Source organism: Manacus candei, unplaced genomic scaffold (genome assembly GCF_025592945.1).
Source record: "Manacus candei isolate 608988 ecotype Guabito, Panama unplaced genomic scaffold, ASM2559294v1 h1tg000139l, whole genome shotgun sequence".
NCBI classification, from domain to species: domain Eukaryota; kingdom Metazoa; phylum Chordata; class Aves; order Passeriformes; family Pipridae; genus Manacus; species Manacus candei.
The window spans coordinates 482,070-499,757 of NW_026138187.1; the positions used below are offsets into that span (position 1 = coordinate 482,070).

A 17,688-nucleotide genomic window follows, 5' to 3' on the forward strand; every position below is an offset into this window, starting at 1 on the left:
AGTAACGTGACTGCAGCCACACCCCCAACGCAAAATTGTTAATTTATTATTAGGAGGCAAAAAAAATTGTACAGTTACAAGAATCATTCCCCAACAGAGGTCAAATCTGAGACAAAATACCTTTTTAAAAAAAAAAGGGAGGAGTGGGGGGTGACAACACTTTACAAGTCATTAAATTAAAAAAAAACAAAACCAAAAAAAAAACCAAAAAGAAACCTCTCTTTGTGCAATTCTGCAAAAACAAGAACAGAAGATAAACCCCTGGCCTGACACCCCAGAACTGAGTGGGAAGAGGCTGAGAGGGGCCCTGCAGCGACCCCAGCCACCCCCACCCTGTGCCTCAGCCCTGCACTGGGACTGACAACTGCCTCCCCGCTGCACACCCACCCTCCAGCAGCCCCCCCCAGCACAGCTGAGTCCTCAAAAACTGGCCCCAAACAATCTGGCCGGGCCCCCAGGCTGCACCTGCAGAGCCCCAACAAATCATCACACGGCACAGATGGCCACAGCCTTCCTCACCCCCCAAAACCTCCCCTCATCCTCCCGCCACCTGCAGACAAGGACCCAACTGTGGTCCCCACAAGCCCTGCTGCCCCCTGCCCCATGGCTCCCATGTCCCCCAGCCAGGGCAGCACAGCAGGAGGGGGTATGGGGAGTAGGGAGTGGGGAGCAGGGAATGGGGAGCAGGGAATAGGGAGCAGAGCACAGGGAGCAGAGCACAGGGAGTAGGGAATGGGAACACAGAACGGGGAGCAGGACACAGGGAACAGGCACAGGGAGCACCTCCCTGGTTCCAGTGAGCAGTGCTGAGGGTGCACAGATGCTCTGAACGTGTCTCCAGGTGCCTCCGTGTGTCCCTCCCTCCCCAGCATCCCCACGGGATGTCCCCAGCCAGAGCAGAGCCAGCAGCCCCAGCCAGGCACAGGCGATGCCATTTGGCACATGGGGAGCCAGGGCAGCCACCCCAAGAGGCTACAGGGGGTTGAGCCAACTGTGGGGCAGCTGCATGGCAGGAGCCAGCCCCCCACACCCTCAGGGGCTGCTGACATTGCTGGGTCCCCTGCACTGGCACCAGTCCCCCAGATCAGCCCACCCCGAGCGTCCAGGCTGGGCAGTGGGCAGGATTTGGAACAGGCACAGGAGCAGGGGACATGTGGGGCAGGGGGACAAGTGGCCCTCAGCCCCAAGGAGGGGTTGGGGCAGTGGCACATCAGCCAGAGGCAAGGGGGGGAGGCTGATCACAGTGGCTTGTGACTAATCCCTGTCCCTTGGAGCCCAGGGGCAGCATCACCCCCTCCCTCAAACCCTGCCCATAGGACTGAAGCCCAAGGCAGGGCAAAGTGAGCACCTCCTGACACCCCCAGCGTGGTCTCTGCCTGGAGGTAGCAGCAGGACATGCAGGGAAGGGAAGATGGAGCCCCAGGGGACCTGCCTGCAGCTGGCACAGTCCCATCCCCAAGGGCTGCCTTCTGCTACCACCCTCCTCTCCTTCCCAGCGCTGACCCCCGGCCGGCCTCGGGGAGCCCCAGCTTTCCTACTGCTCACAGGGCCCAGTTTAGTAACAGCACTATCCCTTAAATTAAAAAATTAAAATATATATACATATATATATATACTGTATACACAGACAACAACAGAACAGTGCCAAAATGGAGGAAGAGAGGGAGAGAGGGGAAGGGAAGAGAGGAGAAGGGAGGAGAGGAGGAGAGGAGAGGAGGGCAGTCGGACATTTTCTTTACAATAAAAACAAGGACTCTGCCCCAACATGAGCAGAGTCTGGGGTCCCCTAAAAATACCCATCTAGAGAGAGAGCTGGAGGGACAGAGCAGGAGAGAGGGGCATGGGCTTGTACAATGGCATCTTCCCGATCCGAGCCAAGCCCGTGGGATCTCAGCTTCGCCTGGACTTCGAGTGCTGGATAAGCCACTGTAGGGTGATGTCTGCAGAGGCAAGGGGACACTTACAGCCTCTCCCCCTGGCTGTCACCCCCTCCTGTGCCAACACCTGGGCACAGGCTGCCCTGCCCCACTACACCCCCAACCCTCGGCACTCACTCACCGATGTTGTCCTTTTCTTTGCAGGAGATGGAATAGCAACATATCTCTCGGTCCTGGATCGCAGAGAGGTTCCTGTGGGAGAGGAGCAAGTGCTGGCTGCAGACCCTGGGCTGTGTGGGGCAGCCATGGGAGACACTTCTGGGCAGCCCTTGGGGAGGGCTCCGAAACAGGGCACATTGAAGGAACAGAGGCTCCCCAGAAGCTGCATGTGTGTCAGGAGAGGGCACCAGCACTCCATGCCTGAGGGGCAGAGGTGGGCTGGGGGGGGCTGGGTGATGGGGTAGGAGGGACCTGATCCCACAAGAGAGCCTGGCCACAAAAGTTCACAGCTACCCCTCAAGCTCTGCAGTCAGACAGGGCAGGGAAGTTTTGGGAGTGGCATAGGGCTGGCAGCACAGGAGCTGCACGTGTGCCCACAGTCCAGGGGGTGCTCCAAGGGGTGGCTGGAGGGAGGAGTTGCTGTGAGTCAGCGCAGCATCCCAGATCCCCTCTGAGGGGATGGGCAGGAGCAGAATCAGAGGCCACATGCTGGCATGGCAAAGGGTGAAGGGACAGGAATGTGGATGGTGTCACACACCAGAGCAGGGTCCAACCTCCCGGCCCCCAGGGCTGTCAGGTGAGCAGTGCCTATGCCATGAGTGGTGCAGAGCCATGGGAGGGTGACCAGAGCAGCACCCCCAGGGAACCCACCCCCAGTGCCCACCGTGATACCCCCAGGGAGCCTGGTCCCACTGTCCCCAGGGGTACCCCCAGGGAGCCTGGTCCCACTGTCCCCAGCAGTACCCCTGGGGAGCCTGGTCCCACTGTCCCCAGCCTGGTCCCACTGTCCCCAGCAGTACCCCCAGGGAGCCTGGTCCCACTGTCCCCAGCAGTACCCCCAGGGAGCCTGGTCCCAGTGTCCCCAGCAGTGCCCCTGGGGAGCCCAGCTCCACCGCCCAGCACCACGCTGTGCCAGGCCCACACGCCACCGTGTGGCACCCAGGACCCAGCCCTGGCACTGGTGGCTCCAGCTCCTCCTTGTCTCCACAAGGTGTCACCTCAGATGTCCTCAGCCACTCATCTCTGGCAGCCCACCCCGGACAACACAATGTCACCCCAGATGGGTGACCATGCTGGCGGGGACATGGCAGAACAAGGGGGTTCACACTGTGTCACAGCCCCACTGTGGCTGCCTGGGCCACTGGCAGACTCACATCTTCTCGATGAGCTCCTTCTCATCCAAGGCACCGGGCAGGTCCCGCTTGTTTCCCAGGACGAGGACCTACAGGGACAGGGGACACCTGAAGCTCCCGGTTGCCAGACCAGGCAGGAACCTGCTTCTGCCACCCAGAAGCAGAGTCTGCTTGTGATTCAAGACAGCCCTAACCACTCCACCAGGATGTCCCAGCTGGAGAAACCCCCTTCAGCAGCACTCAGGAGGCAGAGCACTTCAATTAACTGCCTTAATTATCCTGCGTACAGCATCTCCTGTGCATTCTCTACTCCCAGCGTGGAGACGGCCCCATAGCAAATCCTCCCTGAAGGGCACCAGCATCTGTTGTGCCATGTAGGACATTCTCCCAGGAGCCTCTTGCTGTCTTTGAGCAAAAAGTCAAGTGACATGGCTAAACCTGACGTTACCAGCACGAGCAAGCTGTGGGTGCCGGGCAGAACCCGCTCCGCAGGCAGCCAGCGCCAACCAGCACCGGCTGCTTGCACCATCCACTGATCCCTCCTGATTTCAAGGCTGTTCACATCCTCAAAGGCATTCTCAGACCGTGCAAGGAGAATAACCACCCGGCAGGACTGGTTTGTTCCTCCCGGAGCACCCACACGACTGTCACCTGACAGGGGCAGTGCCGAGGCTGCACGTGCAGGGTGAGCTGGGGCTCTGCAGCAACACAGGATGCAGCACCTTCAATCCCGAGGCTCATTCTCCCAGAGGAGAGCATTCAGAGGGCTACAACTGCAGCCTGGTATGTCAGGAGCTTAATTTAGCTGGCAGCGGACGTTTGGGATCTGTGGCGAGTTCCTCAATTAGCTCCTTTCAAAGGAGGCTGGTTTGGGATGCTCTGTGCACATCCCACCCTGGCACGTGCTGCATGCCTCATGCTGTGCCACGTCCCCACCTCCTGCACATGTCACAGCCCAGGAGCCACTCTCCCAGGAGACGGGACATTAATGTCACACCATAAATTAGGCACAAGAGGACAGATTGAATACATGGGGGTCTGGTCTGTGCTCCCTGCCCTAAAGCTCTGTTGCTTGGCCTAGCTCTGGCCTAGAAAGTTCCCTCAGGAGTGCAGCAGGGAAGGGACCCCCCCAAGAAAGGGGATCCCTGACCTGAATCTGCTCTGCAAGCCCTGGCTCAGGATGATGAGTGGTTGTGGGCACTGGCTGAGGCAGCAGCTCACCGGGATGCCCTGGAGCTGCGGTTTATCCAGCAGGTTGTGCAGTTCGTTCTTGGAAGCCTCTATCTTCTCCTGGTCAGCAGCATCCACCATGTACCTGCAAGGGAAGGGACACCCCTGAGCACAGGTGCCCAGGTCCCCATGCCTTGGTGCTGTGCCCGAGGTCTGTGCCACCCCCAAATCTCCTCCCATGGCAGCTCACTGCCCCCACTGGAGACTGGGCCATAGAGGGAGTGGATAACAGGATCCTCCTGCCAGGACCCCTCTTCCCAAGGATAGCTGTGGGGCTGAGAGTCCCTCATGTCTCCCAGAGGAGAGGAGGACCACCCTGTCCCCATCCCTGCATGTGTCCACCTGCTGACAGCAGGGACAGTCTGGGCAAGGGAAGCCTGGGCAGGAGAAGCTGCAGGACACGTGTTGTCCCCAAGCACCCAGTGAAGCTCATGTGCACATGGCAGCTCCCATGGAGACACCCAGGACAGAGGACAAGTGGAGAAGGCAAAAGGAGCTGATGATGGAGAGGAGACGTTGACCCAAGAGGGGGAAGGACCTGATCATCCCATCAGTGGGGTAATCTTGGGAGGGGCCACAGAGAAAATGGATGTGAAGCTAGCAGTCAGCAATGCTGCTCTGAGCAGACAGGGAGATTTAGGGAAGGATTTCGCTCTTATGGGCTGACACTCATCCTGCAAAGGATATTAGAGAAAATTTGTTCCCTGGAAGGGTGGTCAGGCACTGGAACAGGCTGCCCAGGGCAGTGGTGGTCACCACCCCTGGAAGGGTTCAAAAACCACCTGGGGACATGGTTTAGTGGTGACCATGGCTGTGTTGGGTTAACGGTGGGACCTGATGGTCTTAGAGGCCTTTTCCAACCTTCATGATTCCATGATAATTCAGTGGTTCTAACTCCTGACACAGGTGTCCGGCTCCACCAGCAAAGGCATCGCAGCTCCCCTCACAGCCAGCCCAGTATCCTGGGGTGGGGCTGTGCCCCCACCCACTGGTGAGCTCAGCATCAGTGTGTGTGTGCCAGTGGAGCTCTGGCTCCCAGGATACTCACACGATGGCACTCACTCCACGGCAGTATCGTTCCCACATGCTGCGGAACCGCGGCTGGCCACCAATGTCCCAGAGCTGTGACAGGGAGATCGGGGTTACTCCGGTGTCCTGTCCATCACCCCGGTGCCCCAAGTACCCCAGTCCTGCCCAAGACCATGTGGCCACCCAGGGCATTTTGTCCATTACACCAAACCCACCCCCATCCCGTCCTCTTCAGCTCAAACCTGAGGAGGAGGCTCCCGGCTTGGTAAGGTAAGGAGACACCTCAGGAAGGGCAGCTGTAGGATGCTGAAACCCCCTGTGGTATGCTTCTGCTGGCATACAGGGACCCCCTGGCCCAAGCTGGGTGCTCTTCCCCATGTCCACCACACCTCCTGGTCTATCCCTGAGGCATTTCCCATTTCAGAACACTCAGCACACTCTCAAAAGTGTTCCTGCAGCAGCCCGAGATCCCCAGCCATCTTTTCAAGCATGTCTCACAGCCATTTTCCAGTTTAACTCAGGGCCCTTGAAAGATCCAGAAGGGGTAGAACCTTCCTCTCCCTTTGCTTCCGAGGCAGAGACCACCACTTGAAGTCATGACCTGTTTATTCCAGCACACCCACCCTCAGCAAGGTGACCACATCCATGAGTCCCCACCAGCAAGCCAGAAGTATAAGGAAACCTCCAGCACTGCAGCCTGGACTGGCTCTTACTGCACAAGTCTGAATCTCCTATATCTCACTATCTCTTCTGGTGGTTACCTGCAGGACCCTGACAGGGCAGAGGGTGGAATCACAGTCCCTGGAAGCATTCAAAAAACATGTGGATGTGACACTTGGGGACATGGTTCAGTGGTGAACATGACTACCATGTCATGGGGGGAACAGCTTAGAGGAATTTTCCAACCTTAACGATCCTAGGATTTCATTCTATGATTCCCAGTTGCAGTTGCAGTCCCTGGAATCCTTCAAAGTCCTGCAGAAGAGCCACCAATCTCCCTTCCCTCCACCTTTGGTCCCAGTAGCCCTAACCAGCAGTAACACCTGCATCTTACCTTTATGGTAACATTCCCCTTGGTGATCTTCCTCATGTTGAAGCCAACCGTCGGGATCATGTCTTCGTTGAACTGTCCTGACTGTGAGGAACAAGGTGAGACAGCGTTAGGGGGCAGAGGAACATGGCCAGCCAGCCCACCCCAGCAGGGTAGCGAGGCTGGCAGCCTGCCTGGGATAACCCCAAAGGCTCTGCCAGCCCTGCCCCGGGCACAGCACAACCTCCAGGTCCATGCCAGGAGCACAGAGCCCAGAGACAGGACACTGCCAGGTGGGAATGGTGTGTATCCTGGTTCCAGCCCAGATCAGCGGGATGGGGAATGGCCAAGACATCTTGTTATTTGATACCACCTAAGATCATCGCCATGGGCAAGGAAAAGGGCCTCTTGCTTGCTTCCAAGAAGGACATTCCTTTCCTGTCCCTTTCCTGTAGGGAGAAAGTGTGGTGGGGGAGGGAAGTCATCCACCATTGTTTCATTGTCCCGGGCTTGGTGAGCATTTTGCATGTTAATCACCCTCTCTTTGTACACTTTTGTTATCAGTATTGTTGCTGTTACTGGTCGTTTTCTTATCTCATTGCTGTTACCAGTAAATTGTTCTTATCTCAATCCCTGATCTTTGCCTTTTGTGCTTCCAGTTGGAGGGGGAAGCAAGTGGTGGGAGCAGTAAACTGGGGGAACATCATTCCTAAACCAGGACACTTCAGCTGCTGCACAGGGCACAGGTGCAGCCCCCAGCCCTGCAGTGAGCTCCCAACCTCAGCACCAGACACACTGTCGTCCCAGTGGTCAGGGTCAGGAGACAGGAGCTGCCACAGCCCTTCACCTGCTGCCTCCAGCAGCCTCCTTGGGACTCAAATCAGGTTTATTGCCTGTAAAAGCATCCGGGAGGCCACACTGTGGAATGCTGGGGAGCCAACAGGGAAGAGGGTTTGCTAACCAGGTTAACACAGACGTGGGGATTTTGGCCATCAGTGCCAGAAACTTGCAGGAACCACCAACCATGGCCAAACTCATCCTAGCAGCTCTTAAAACCTCAGTTTCTTGAGGGCTTTTCTGGCTTTTCTCTTAGTTAACACGAACCTCAAAACGGGAAGGCAATTTATGCTATTTTCTGATAAGCAGATTTTTGAGCCAACGGCTCCTCCAGACCCACATCACCAGGTCCCCAGGGTTCTCCTGACCTCTTCCAATGTCTCTGCAAAACACACCATTTCCCTTTTTCATTTCCCTTTTGCATCCAACAGCAAAACCCAGCAGCCAAGGGGTGTCCAGGCCACACTGCATCCAGAAACCACCGTGGGGAAAGGCAGGGAAGGGTGCAGGGAGAGGAGGGGAAGCAGGCAGAGATCCGCAGGGGATGTCTCCTGTGGACTGAGGTTCAATACACAACTTGGCTTTATGAAATTAAGAAATTCACAGGCTTTGATCGGCAGACACGGAGAGCAATTGCTGAAGAGCTCTAGGAAGCTGCAGGCACCTCCCTCAGGGATCCCAGACCACATCACGGCATCTGCTGTCTGTGCAAAAGCCATCCAAGACATAGTTCAGGCAGATAGAAGCTTATTCCAGAAGGGATGGGCTGCAGGAGCCAGGAGACACCTCTTTCCTCCATAGGGAAAGTGAGGCACAGCCTTGCTCCCTGCCCAAAATCCTCTCCCCCCTGCAGCACCGGTCTCCAGGGGCCAAAGGACCAACAAAAAAACCACTTGAGCTGTCCAAAACAGGTTGGGATTGTGACACATTGTGGTCCAGGATGGCCTGCCTGTGGTCCCTGCTGTCCCAGCACCCACAAAAGCATCTTCAACATGCTGCAACGTGCTCAGCTCCTCCTGCATCAGCTGCTCTCTGAAAGCAACTCTCAGTGGTGGAAACACAGTGTCCCCTCTTTCCTCTCCAACTATCCCTGATGGTGGCACCTTCGGCACATCTTCAGCTCCCTGCAGGGTCCAGCTATCCACAGCTCCACTCCCAGGAAAGCAGAGACCATCTAGCTGGAGACATGCAAAAGCTTCACTGGACACATGCTTGCCCCCCCAGATTTTGGTTATGCAACAGACCCAGCACTCATGCTGACCCTGGAGATGATACCAAGCCACACCAATCACTTGGGAATGCAATTCCACTGGGATGCACAAAAATCCTTGCAGGCAAGATGGATTTTGTGGCCACAACTGGCAGATCAGGTCTCTACAGGCTCCCGTTCGTTGCTGATTTTGCCAGGGTTCCCCAGCACTCTGCCCAAACCACTCTGCCTCACTGCCCTGCCTGGAAGGCAAGTGACCCAACACTTCCCAGTTGAGTTACTGGGAGAAGTGGCCAGGATTCAGCTTTTGCAGGGGCAAGCAGTCCCCCCAGCTCATGATGAGCCCCATCCCCTGCCACAAGCACAGGGACACCACATCACTTGCCACTTCAGCCATCATCCCCCACTCAGCCAGCAGCCAGGCCCTCGGCTCGCTGGCACATGCAAAGAGGCCACCTCAGCCTCCACACTGCAGCCACCAGCTCTGGTGAGCAGCGTGCAGGGTGGCCAGGTCCTGCTCTTCACCGTGGTCTCCACGGGGCAGAGGCAGGAGCCTAAAGCACCTCAGGTTGGGTGTCTCCCACCAGTGCCTGGACCATTCCCAAAACTGCCCAGCCTGGCACTCCTGCAGGATCTCCTGCCATGGAGCACTTGAGACCCTGACAAACCGTGTCCAAGCTCCAACCCAGGGGGATACGTGGCAGTTTCTCACCTGTAACCTCCACATCCATCCTCCTAAGCTGGCCCTGTGCCAGTGCAGGGTGGGAGTGCCTGGTAGCCTGAGCTGGGCAGTTTTGGGACCTTGCTTGGTCTTCCACTGCTCTTCCAGCTCTTCTCCAAGAGCTAAACCAGCCCAGCTCCACCACACAGGTTCCCATCCCTCAGCACATCTCTATCAGCCAACAGACCCTGACACTGAGCACCCCATTCAGACAGGAAAAAGCCAAATTCAAGCCAAGCCTTTACACTTCAACAGTGGGCTTACAGCTCTCTGGGGCTCTGAGTACCACAGGGCACCTATGGCACAGAGATCCATGCCCCTGCAGAAGGCACTGGAGGGGACAGGACTGAGAACTGGGAAAAGGGGCTGCCACCTGGGCCAGGCAGGATGGAGCTACCCCAGGGGCTGGCAGCAAGAAGGAAGTGCCACGTGGGTCCAAGAGACAATCCCAACTCTTGCCCCAAATCCTCAGCATGCTCTGATTTCAAAAACTTCACGCAGAAGGATCCTATTGAAGGGGCCTGTGTTGGGCAGCCCCCACCACTGCAGGCAGCAGCCCCAGCTGGGCAAGCAGGGGGCTGTGGGACAGGGATGGGCCCCTCCATCCCGGGCAGATGGTCTCACCACCACCACCACTACCTTCATTACCACACATGGTCTGGCTCCACAGCACCCCTCAGCTTGTACATCCAGCATCCCAGGCCATGAGCATGGTGGGAAAATCACAGGCCCCTCCTGGCACTGCTCCCTGCATTGCTTGTGCATCTGAAATAGGCTGTGCTGCCCTCCCTGACGCCACAGGCCTCATCTCCAGGGCACTGGGTATCTCAAGAGCAAAAATGGGATCCGGGGACAGCAATCAGGCCATGCATGTGCTGACCCTAGAGCCCAAGTGACACTGGCATGGCCAACACTGCTGTAAGCCCACCTGAGCCAGGCAGGACAATCCATCCCACTCCCTGCAATGCAGCTAATGCACATGTTTATTTTTTTTTTTTTAAGAGCACAGTATCACTGAAGTTCAGGAGTTTTTTTCATAAAAATTAGGTTCCTCAGATGAAAGGGAAAATCCTTGGGCTGCTTTTGCTTCTTCAGCACTGCATCAGAGTCCAAAGTATGCTGGACAGCAGCGCTGAGGTTGCGCTGACCCAACTCTCTGTGAGATGCTCCCAGCAGCTCCCCAAGGACAGGCAGTAGAGCCCCAACTCTGAGGGGAAGCCAGCAGCTCTGTGTAAGATTTGCAGCAACATCTGGTCCCACCTTTGTCCACAGAGACCCCACAAATGCCTATAAATCTATCAGTTGTTGTCCTTGTTCAGATGTCTCTGCAGTGGGGCAGCATCTGGACAGAGGTGGTGGCCACACTGGTGACTCAGCTTGCTGCTGGCCTAGATTTTGGAATGCTGGACATGTGCAGCCCCCACTGGCATCAGCACTACTTGATGGTAGCACAGAGTCTGTTACAGAAACTCTGGAGAACTGGTTGGATGGTCACAGTGGATGGTCCACGGCTCAGTGTCGAGGTGGAGGCCAGTGATGAGTGGTGTTCCTCAGCAGTGGGTGTTGGGACCAGCACTGTTTTAGAACAGAATTACAGAATGGTTTGGGTTGGAAGGGACCTTAAACATCATTCCATTCCTCCCCCTGCCATGGGCAGGGACACCTTCCACTAGACCCAGTTGCTCCAAGTCCAGTCCAATCTGGCCTTGGACACTTCCAGGGATGGGGCAGCCACAGTTCCTCTGGGCAGCAGAGATGTCACCATCAGAGACCATCCCATGACAGAATGTTGTATCTCTGTCAGTGGCATGGACAGTGGGATCAGGGTGCTGAGGACACTGAGTTGTGTGGTGCAGTTGACATGCTGGAGGGAAGGGGTGGCATCCTGGACCTGGACAGGCTTCAGAAGTGGGTCTGTGCAAGCCTTGTGGAGTTCAAAAAGGCCAAGTGGAAGATCTAGCACCTGTGTCAGGGCAACCCTAAGCATGAATCCAGTCTGGGTAGAGAAAGGCTGGAGAGCAGCCTCGAAGAGAAGGACTTGGGGGTGCTGGCAGATGAAAAGCTTAACATGCCCCAACCATGTGTGCTGATGCCCAGAAACCCCCGTGTGCTGGGCTCATCCCACAGCGTGGGCAGCAGGGGAGGGTGGGATTCTGCCCCTCTGCCCCACTCAGGTGAGATCCCACTTGCAGACCTGCCTCCAGCTCCGGGGTCTCAGCATCAGAAGGACATGGAGCTGCTGGAGCAAGTCCATAGGAAGCCACAGAGGTGCTCTGAGGGCTGGAGCCCCTCTGCTCTGGAGAGCTGGGGCTGTTCAGCCCGGAGAAGAAAAGGTTCTGGGGAGACCTTAGAGCCCCTTCCAGTACCTAAAAGTGGCTTCTAAGAAAGATGGGGACAGACTTTTTAGTAGGGTCTATAGTGACAGGACAAGGGGTAATGGTTTTAAACTAAAGGAGGGGAGATTCAGATTAGATATAAGGAGGAAATTTTTCATAATGTGAGTGATGAGGCCCTGGCACAGGTTGCCCAGAGAAGTTGTGTCTGACCCATCCCTGGAAATGTTCCAGATCAGGTTGGACAGGGCTTGGAGCAACCTGGTGTAGAGGAATATGTCCTGAATGTCCCTGCCCATGGGAGGGGTGTTGGACAAGGTGACCTTTAAAGGTCCCTTCCAACCAAAACCACTCTATGATCCTATGATCTTGGAAAACCACCACTTGTCCATTTTTCCTGGCTTATGTTGACAGAGATTGCAGCAGCAAGACAAGACCATGTCCCATCCAGATTCTTCTCCTCTTCCGGAAACATAGCAGAAACCCCCCAAAAAACCTACCACCTTCTGCATTATGAAGCTGAGGTGCAAAGACACACCTGTGGAGGGTCCAGGTGCTGCACCTGGAGGCAGAAGGACCACAAGGCAGCATGAGGACCCATGTCCACCTCCACCACACCCTGGCCCTACCAGACCCCATGCCAGGGGCATGTCCTGAGTTACTGGGAGAGGCAGGGGTCAGACAGACTGGCAAAAAGGCATCAGAACAACATCTCCCTGATTCTCCCTCAGCACCTCCACCAGTATTTCTACCTCTCCAGCAAACCTTGGAGACCTTGCAGACCTGGAGCTGCACCTCCCCTCCCAAGCTGAGGCACCCAAATGCATCCTGCTGAGGGGGCTCAGCTGGCCAGTGAAGGGGTCAGTGGCTCTCCAGGGATGGGTGGGAGCAGGCACTGAGCTCTGCAGTCCTCCAAGACACTCTCAGGACATGCCTCCATCAGCAGTGCTGTCAGGAGAGCCATGGCATCCATCATCCTACCTGATGCCACACACGACGCTGATGTGGTTTCACAGAAATGGTTGAGGTTGGAAGGAACCACAGTGGGTCATCTGGTTCAGCCTCTCTGCTCAAGCAGGATCATCCCAGAGCACGTGGCAAAGGATTGCATCCAGACTCCACACTCGCTCTGGGCAGCCTTTTCAGTGCTCGGTCACCCATGCAGTAAAGAAGTTCTTCCTCATGTTCAGGTAGAACTTCCTGTGCATCAGTTCCTGCTTGTTGCCTCTTGTCCCATTGCTGAGCACCATCAAGCAGAGCCTGGTCCATCCTCTGACAGCTCCCTGCAGATACTGACAGACTGGATAAGGTCCCCTCTCAGATGTCTCTTCTTGAGGCTGACCAAGCCCAGCTCCCTCAGCCTGTCCTCGTAAGAGAGACGCTCCAGTCCCCTCAGCATCTTCGCAGCCTCTGCTGAACTCACTCTAGGAGCTCCATGTTTCCTCTTGCAGAACTGATCTGAATCACTTCCTGAGCAGGGCTAAAGCACAGGATGGTGCCCCAGACCCCCCATCACCCAGGACCGACACCCCGGCACCTGTGGCTCAGCTCCCCTGGAAGGCTCTAGCACAGGTAGAACATGTGTGGTGTTAAAAAGCAGCAACACACTCTTTTGTTCTAATCATGGCCTGCACTAACAGGTTTTGGGCCCCAGCACCTCCTGAGGAGCTCTCAACACCCTCGAGTCACCCTCGTCACCACCAGACTGGGGAAAAGGCAGCTAAAAGCCCACTGGCTTCAGGTTAAACAAAGACTGGGCTTGTTTACAGCTTTCGCCCCTCCTTGCAGGCAAAACTTCGAAAGTCTCAGCTCCCAAGAGCCAGGAAAAATAAAAATAAGCCCTGGAAAATGAAGGTCCCCAGGCAGGTGACCCAGGAGGAGTCAGCCCCCGGATCCTCACTGCCTTCAGCAAAACCCTCGCCTGGCACAACCACAGCTCTGACTGCTGGAGGGAACCACCCACCTTCCAGGCAACCAGAGTCCATTTTTCAGTCAGGTGCAGCTAAAAATCCTGGAACACAAGGACGGTGCCAACCCCCCCGGAGCAGCCCCAGCATCGCTCTGAGGGAAGGGGAGCACCTCTTGCACCCACAGAGATGTCTTGTGAGATCTCTCCAACAACGCCAAAATCCCACACTTCTCAGTTCAGGCTCTTCCCCTCCCCAAAGCCCAGATTACAGCCCAAAGCACAAATCACAGCTATTTCCCCTTCCAACACCCCCATTGCGACACCCTAAAGCCAGGCACCTCCAACCCTGCTCAGGCAGTTCCTGTCGAGTCGGCATTTTCTGTGTCACGCTGCTACTTCACTGTCCCCAATACCTTCTTTCCAGGACGTTTTCTCAAGGGTTGGTGCCCCTTTTTGTGTGCATGTGCCACAAAACACCAACTTTCCAAATTAACTGAGCTCAGCCACTAAGCCTGACTGCCCTGCAAGGGTGTCAAACCCCCCACCACAGACCTGTTACACCGGCAGGCCATGGTGCCAGCTCCAGCCACCTCGAGAGCTCCTGTAATTCCCCAAAGTCCCTCAGCCAGCAATCCTGGCTAAGCAGTGAGAGTCCTGGTGCACAGGTCTTCCAGGTGGGGTTTTGCCCACAGTAAAACTGCCTGCAACAAGGTGTTTACTCGCAGGAGCAAACCCCACGAAGCCCACGCTGAGCCCTGTCTGTGGATGCAGCTGGGTGAGGAGGAGGCACGTGGGGAACAGGGAGCTGGGCAAGATGAGGACCAAAGCAGCAGGAGCCCGGAGCACCAAGTGGTGACTTCCAAGCAAAACAGCTCGAGACCTGGAGTGCCATCGTCTCCAGGGTGAAAAAGCACTTTGGAGTGTCCTTCCTCTGCCCCCAGACACTTCAGGAAGGACATTTTTGTCCCTCAGCAACTGGCATCAACGGAAACCTCCTGAAGAGCACAGCTCCAGTGCAAAGAAGCCTCCAAACAGGCTGAAAATCCCCTCTGACAGCCCAGCACCTTCCAGTACACTGAGCGAGCAGCAATAATTCCCTGTGCTTTGGAGCCACGGCACTGAGCAAGCAAAGTGCAGGGACAAGGAGGGCAGTAGAGCAGCCAGGGCAGCTGGAAGATCCACATCCTCCTCCCTCCATTAAACCCTGCAGGAGCGACAGCCCAAACCTGACCCTTCGGGATCCGCCCACCTCGCAGCATCACATCTGGAGAGGGCGAGAGTAACCCAAAAAGCAAGAGGGGAAACTCCACCAAGCATCGCCAGGGGTGAAACCACACCCTGGGCTCCGCGATCCCGCTCCTGATCTGCGGCCGGCTCCAGGGACCCCGTGGAGGAGGCAGCACAGCTGGGGAGAGGCCGGGGTCGGAGGGGCCCGAGGCGGGTGTCACTGTGGGGTGTGGAGCGTGTGCTGCTGCAGCAGCACCCGGCACCCACGGGACACTGCTGCCGGTGGGTGCTGCCCGAGGAAGGTCTCCAGGCAAACACCTCCTACACCGGCCCCCGGGCAATGAGAGCTGGTGGCACAGAGCCCAGCAGGGTCACCGCGAGGCCCCCCACCTGCGCGTCCCGGCGGTGGCAGGGACGATGACAAAGCTCCTGCTGCAACCCGTACGAGGGCAGGAGCTTCCCGGCTCCCAGGGCCGAGGCTCCCGCAATCCCGGGAGGCGGCAGCGCCCACCCAGGGCACCAGAACCGGCTGCTGCCCACTGGCAGAGCCCCGGCCAGGAAGGGCAGGGGTGTTCCGTGATTCCTCCCCAGGGCCTGCTCCGGCTGCGGCTCCAAGAGCCGCGCTTGGTTCCGGGGATGTGGGGAGCAAACGCTGGGGTTTGCCTGGACCCCTCCCGATGCTGCTGGATCTGCAGCCTGCAGCCTGCACCCCACACTGCACCCCGCACCCCAGAGTGCGCCCCACTGCCCGCAATTCGCATCCCGCCCCACCCTGCACCCCACTGCCCAAATGCATTTCCAGGCTGGGGTGTGATAGGGCGGAGCCATCCCGGGGAGCACCCAAGGGGTGTAATTGGGGGGCTGCAATGGGGAGGTGCAAGGGGGGGGCAGTGGGGGGATGCAACGGGTGAGGTGCAATAGGGGGGTGCAATGGGGGATGCAATGGGAGGGTGCAATGGGTGAGGTGCAATAGGGGGGTGCAACGGGGGATGCCATGGGGGATGCAATGGGGGATGCAATGGGGGTGCAATGGGGGATACAAGGCGCAGGGGTGCTGCCCTGGGGTGGCCCCGCTGCTCCCCGGGCTGCCCGGGGATGGGGGGGATGCGGGTGTTCCCCGGGGGGCTCACCGCGATAACGTTGACGAAAGTGGTCTTGCCCGAGTACTGCAGCCCCACCAGGGTCAGCTCCATCTCCTCCTTCCAGAACAGCGCCCGGAACCAGTCCAGCAGCTTGTTGAAGAGCGCCAGCATGGTGCCAGGCCGGGCCGCGCCGCGCCGAGCGGGGCCGAGCGGAGCCGAGCGGAGCCGAGCCGGGCCCAGCTGGGCCGAGCCGAGCCGAGCCGAACGGGACCGAGACGGGCCGAGCGGAGCCCAACGGAGCCGAGCTGGGCCGCGCCGAGACGAGCCGGGCCGAGAGGGGCCGAACCGAGCGGGGCCGAGCGAGGCCGAGTCGGGGCGGGGCCAGTCGGGGCGGAGCCGGGCAGGGCCGAATCGATCCGAGCGGGGCCGAGCGGAGCCGAGTCGATCCGAGCGGGGCCGAGCGGAGCCGAGAGCGTCCGGAGCGGCCCTGTCGGTGCCGATGGAGGCCGAGCCGCCGCCGCCCCCGGTACTGTCCGAGCGCAGCCCCCCCGAGCCCTCCCGAGGCACCGGGTGGGGCCCGAGCGCCGCCGCTGCCGCGCCCTCTCCCGGAGCGGAGGACCCGCCGCACCGGGCACGGGACATCCCGCCCTGCGGGACACCCCGGGATACACCGGGACACCCGGGACACGCTGGGCACCCCGGATACCCTGGGATACCCGGGACACCCCGGGATGCCCTGGGACACCCTGGGACACCTCGGGACATGCTGGGGCACGCCGGACCCCCCGGGACACCCCCGGACACCCCGGAGTACCTCGAGACAGCCGGGACAGCCCGGCCCTCCCGGGCGCATTGTGCAGAGGGTGCTGGGGGCACAGGGGTGCTGAGTGGGGTACTGGAGGGGGGGTGTGCAGGGGGCACGGGGTGCGGAGGTGCTGGAGCACTGCGGTGCCAGGGGCAGGGATGGCTGGGGCAGGCTGCGGGGGTACTGGGGGTACTGGTGCGTTAGGGGTGCAGGGGATGTGGGCAGTGCTAGGTGGGGGAGATGCAAGGCACAGGGGTGAAGGAGTTGGGGGTGCAGGGGAGCTGGGTGTGCTGGGGTGTGGGGTGTACAGGAGCGGATAGAAATGCTTGGTGTCAGAAGCAGGGTGGGGAGTGTGGGGTGCAGTGGGTGCCAGGAGCCCCGAGCAATGTCCCAGGAGCCGATGAGCAAATTTCCACCTGGAGAACGAGACACAGCCCAAAGGCACAGACGGCTTCCTCGAAGGATGTTTCTGTGAGACTTTTATCCAGCCTGCTGCCACAGCAGTCTGTAGCCATCAGGTTGGGCCCTGCAGCCTTAAAACCCCCTTGTTTTTCCCCTGCTCAGCTCTGCTGGGTTGGGGGGCACACGGAGCTGCTCCAGGTGCCTGTTCTGGCCATGCCTTCACTCCGCTGTGCCCTCCCATGCCCTGCTCAGGGCAGGTGCTGCCTGGCTGTGCCCTGCCAACAGGGCTCTCCATCCAGGTGGGATTTGAGCCAGTCCTAAAGTGAGGACTGACACACAGAGCCATTTGCAATTCCCTTAGGCTGGACGCTTTATTCCAGCAGTGGCTGGGGAGAGCCCATGTGCTTATGCTCCCACGAGAGACAAGGATACTGAATCCACTGCTAAAGCTGCCTGAGACAAACATGTATGCACAGAAAATAGGGAAACTGAGATGGGGTTGGATTCAACTCTGTAATACAGAGTATCTCAACCCCTGACAAGTAATGGTGGGAGGGAGTTTCCACCATGTGCTGCAAGTCACTGGGAAGCTGCCTTTGTTTTTGGAGGCAGAAACCATTTTGCTTTCAGAGCTGCTGCAGCAT

The 17,688-nt window shown here is 58.1% G+C and overlaps 1 protein-coding gene across 1 annotated transcript; it reads right to left on the reverse strand.

Moving 5' to 3' along the window:
* Window positions 1-23: 23 nt before the first annotated feature.
* On the reverse strand, window positions 24-16,312 carry ARL8A (ADP ribosylation factor like GTPase 8A). Its single transcript, XM_051771716.1, has 7 exons — window positions 15,886-16,312; window positions 6,543-6,623; window positions 5,508-5,581; window positions 4,451-4,544; window positions 3,251-3,318; window positions 2,059-2,129; window positions 24-1,940 (listed from the first exon to the last, which is right to left on the reverse strand). The coding sequence occupies exons 1-7, from the start codon at window positions 16,006-16,008 to the stop codon at window positions 1,891-1,893; spliced, it is 561 nt and encodes a 186-aa protein (XP_051627676.1). The 5' UTR covers window positions 16,009-16,312; the 3' UTR covers window positions 24-1,890.
* Between the last annotated feature and the right edge of the window lie 1,376 nt (window positions 16,313-17,688).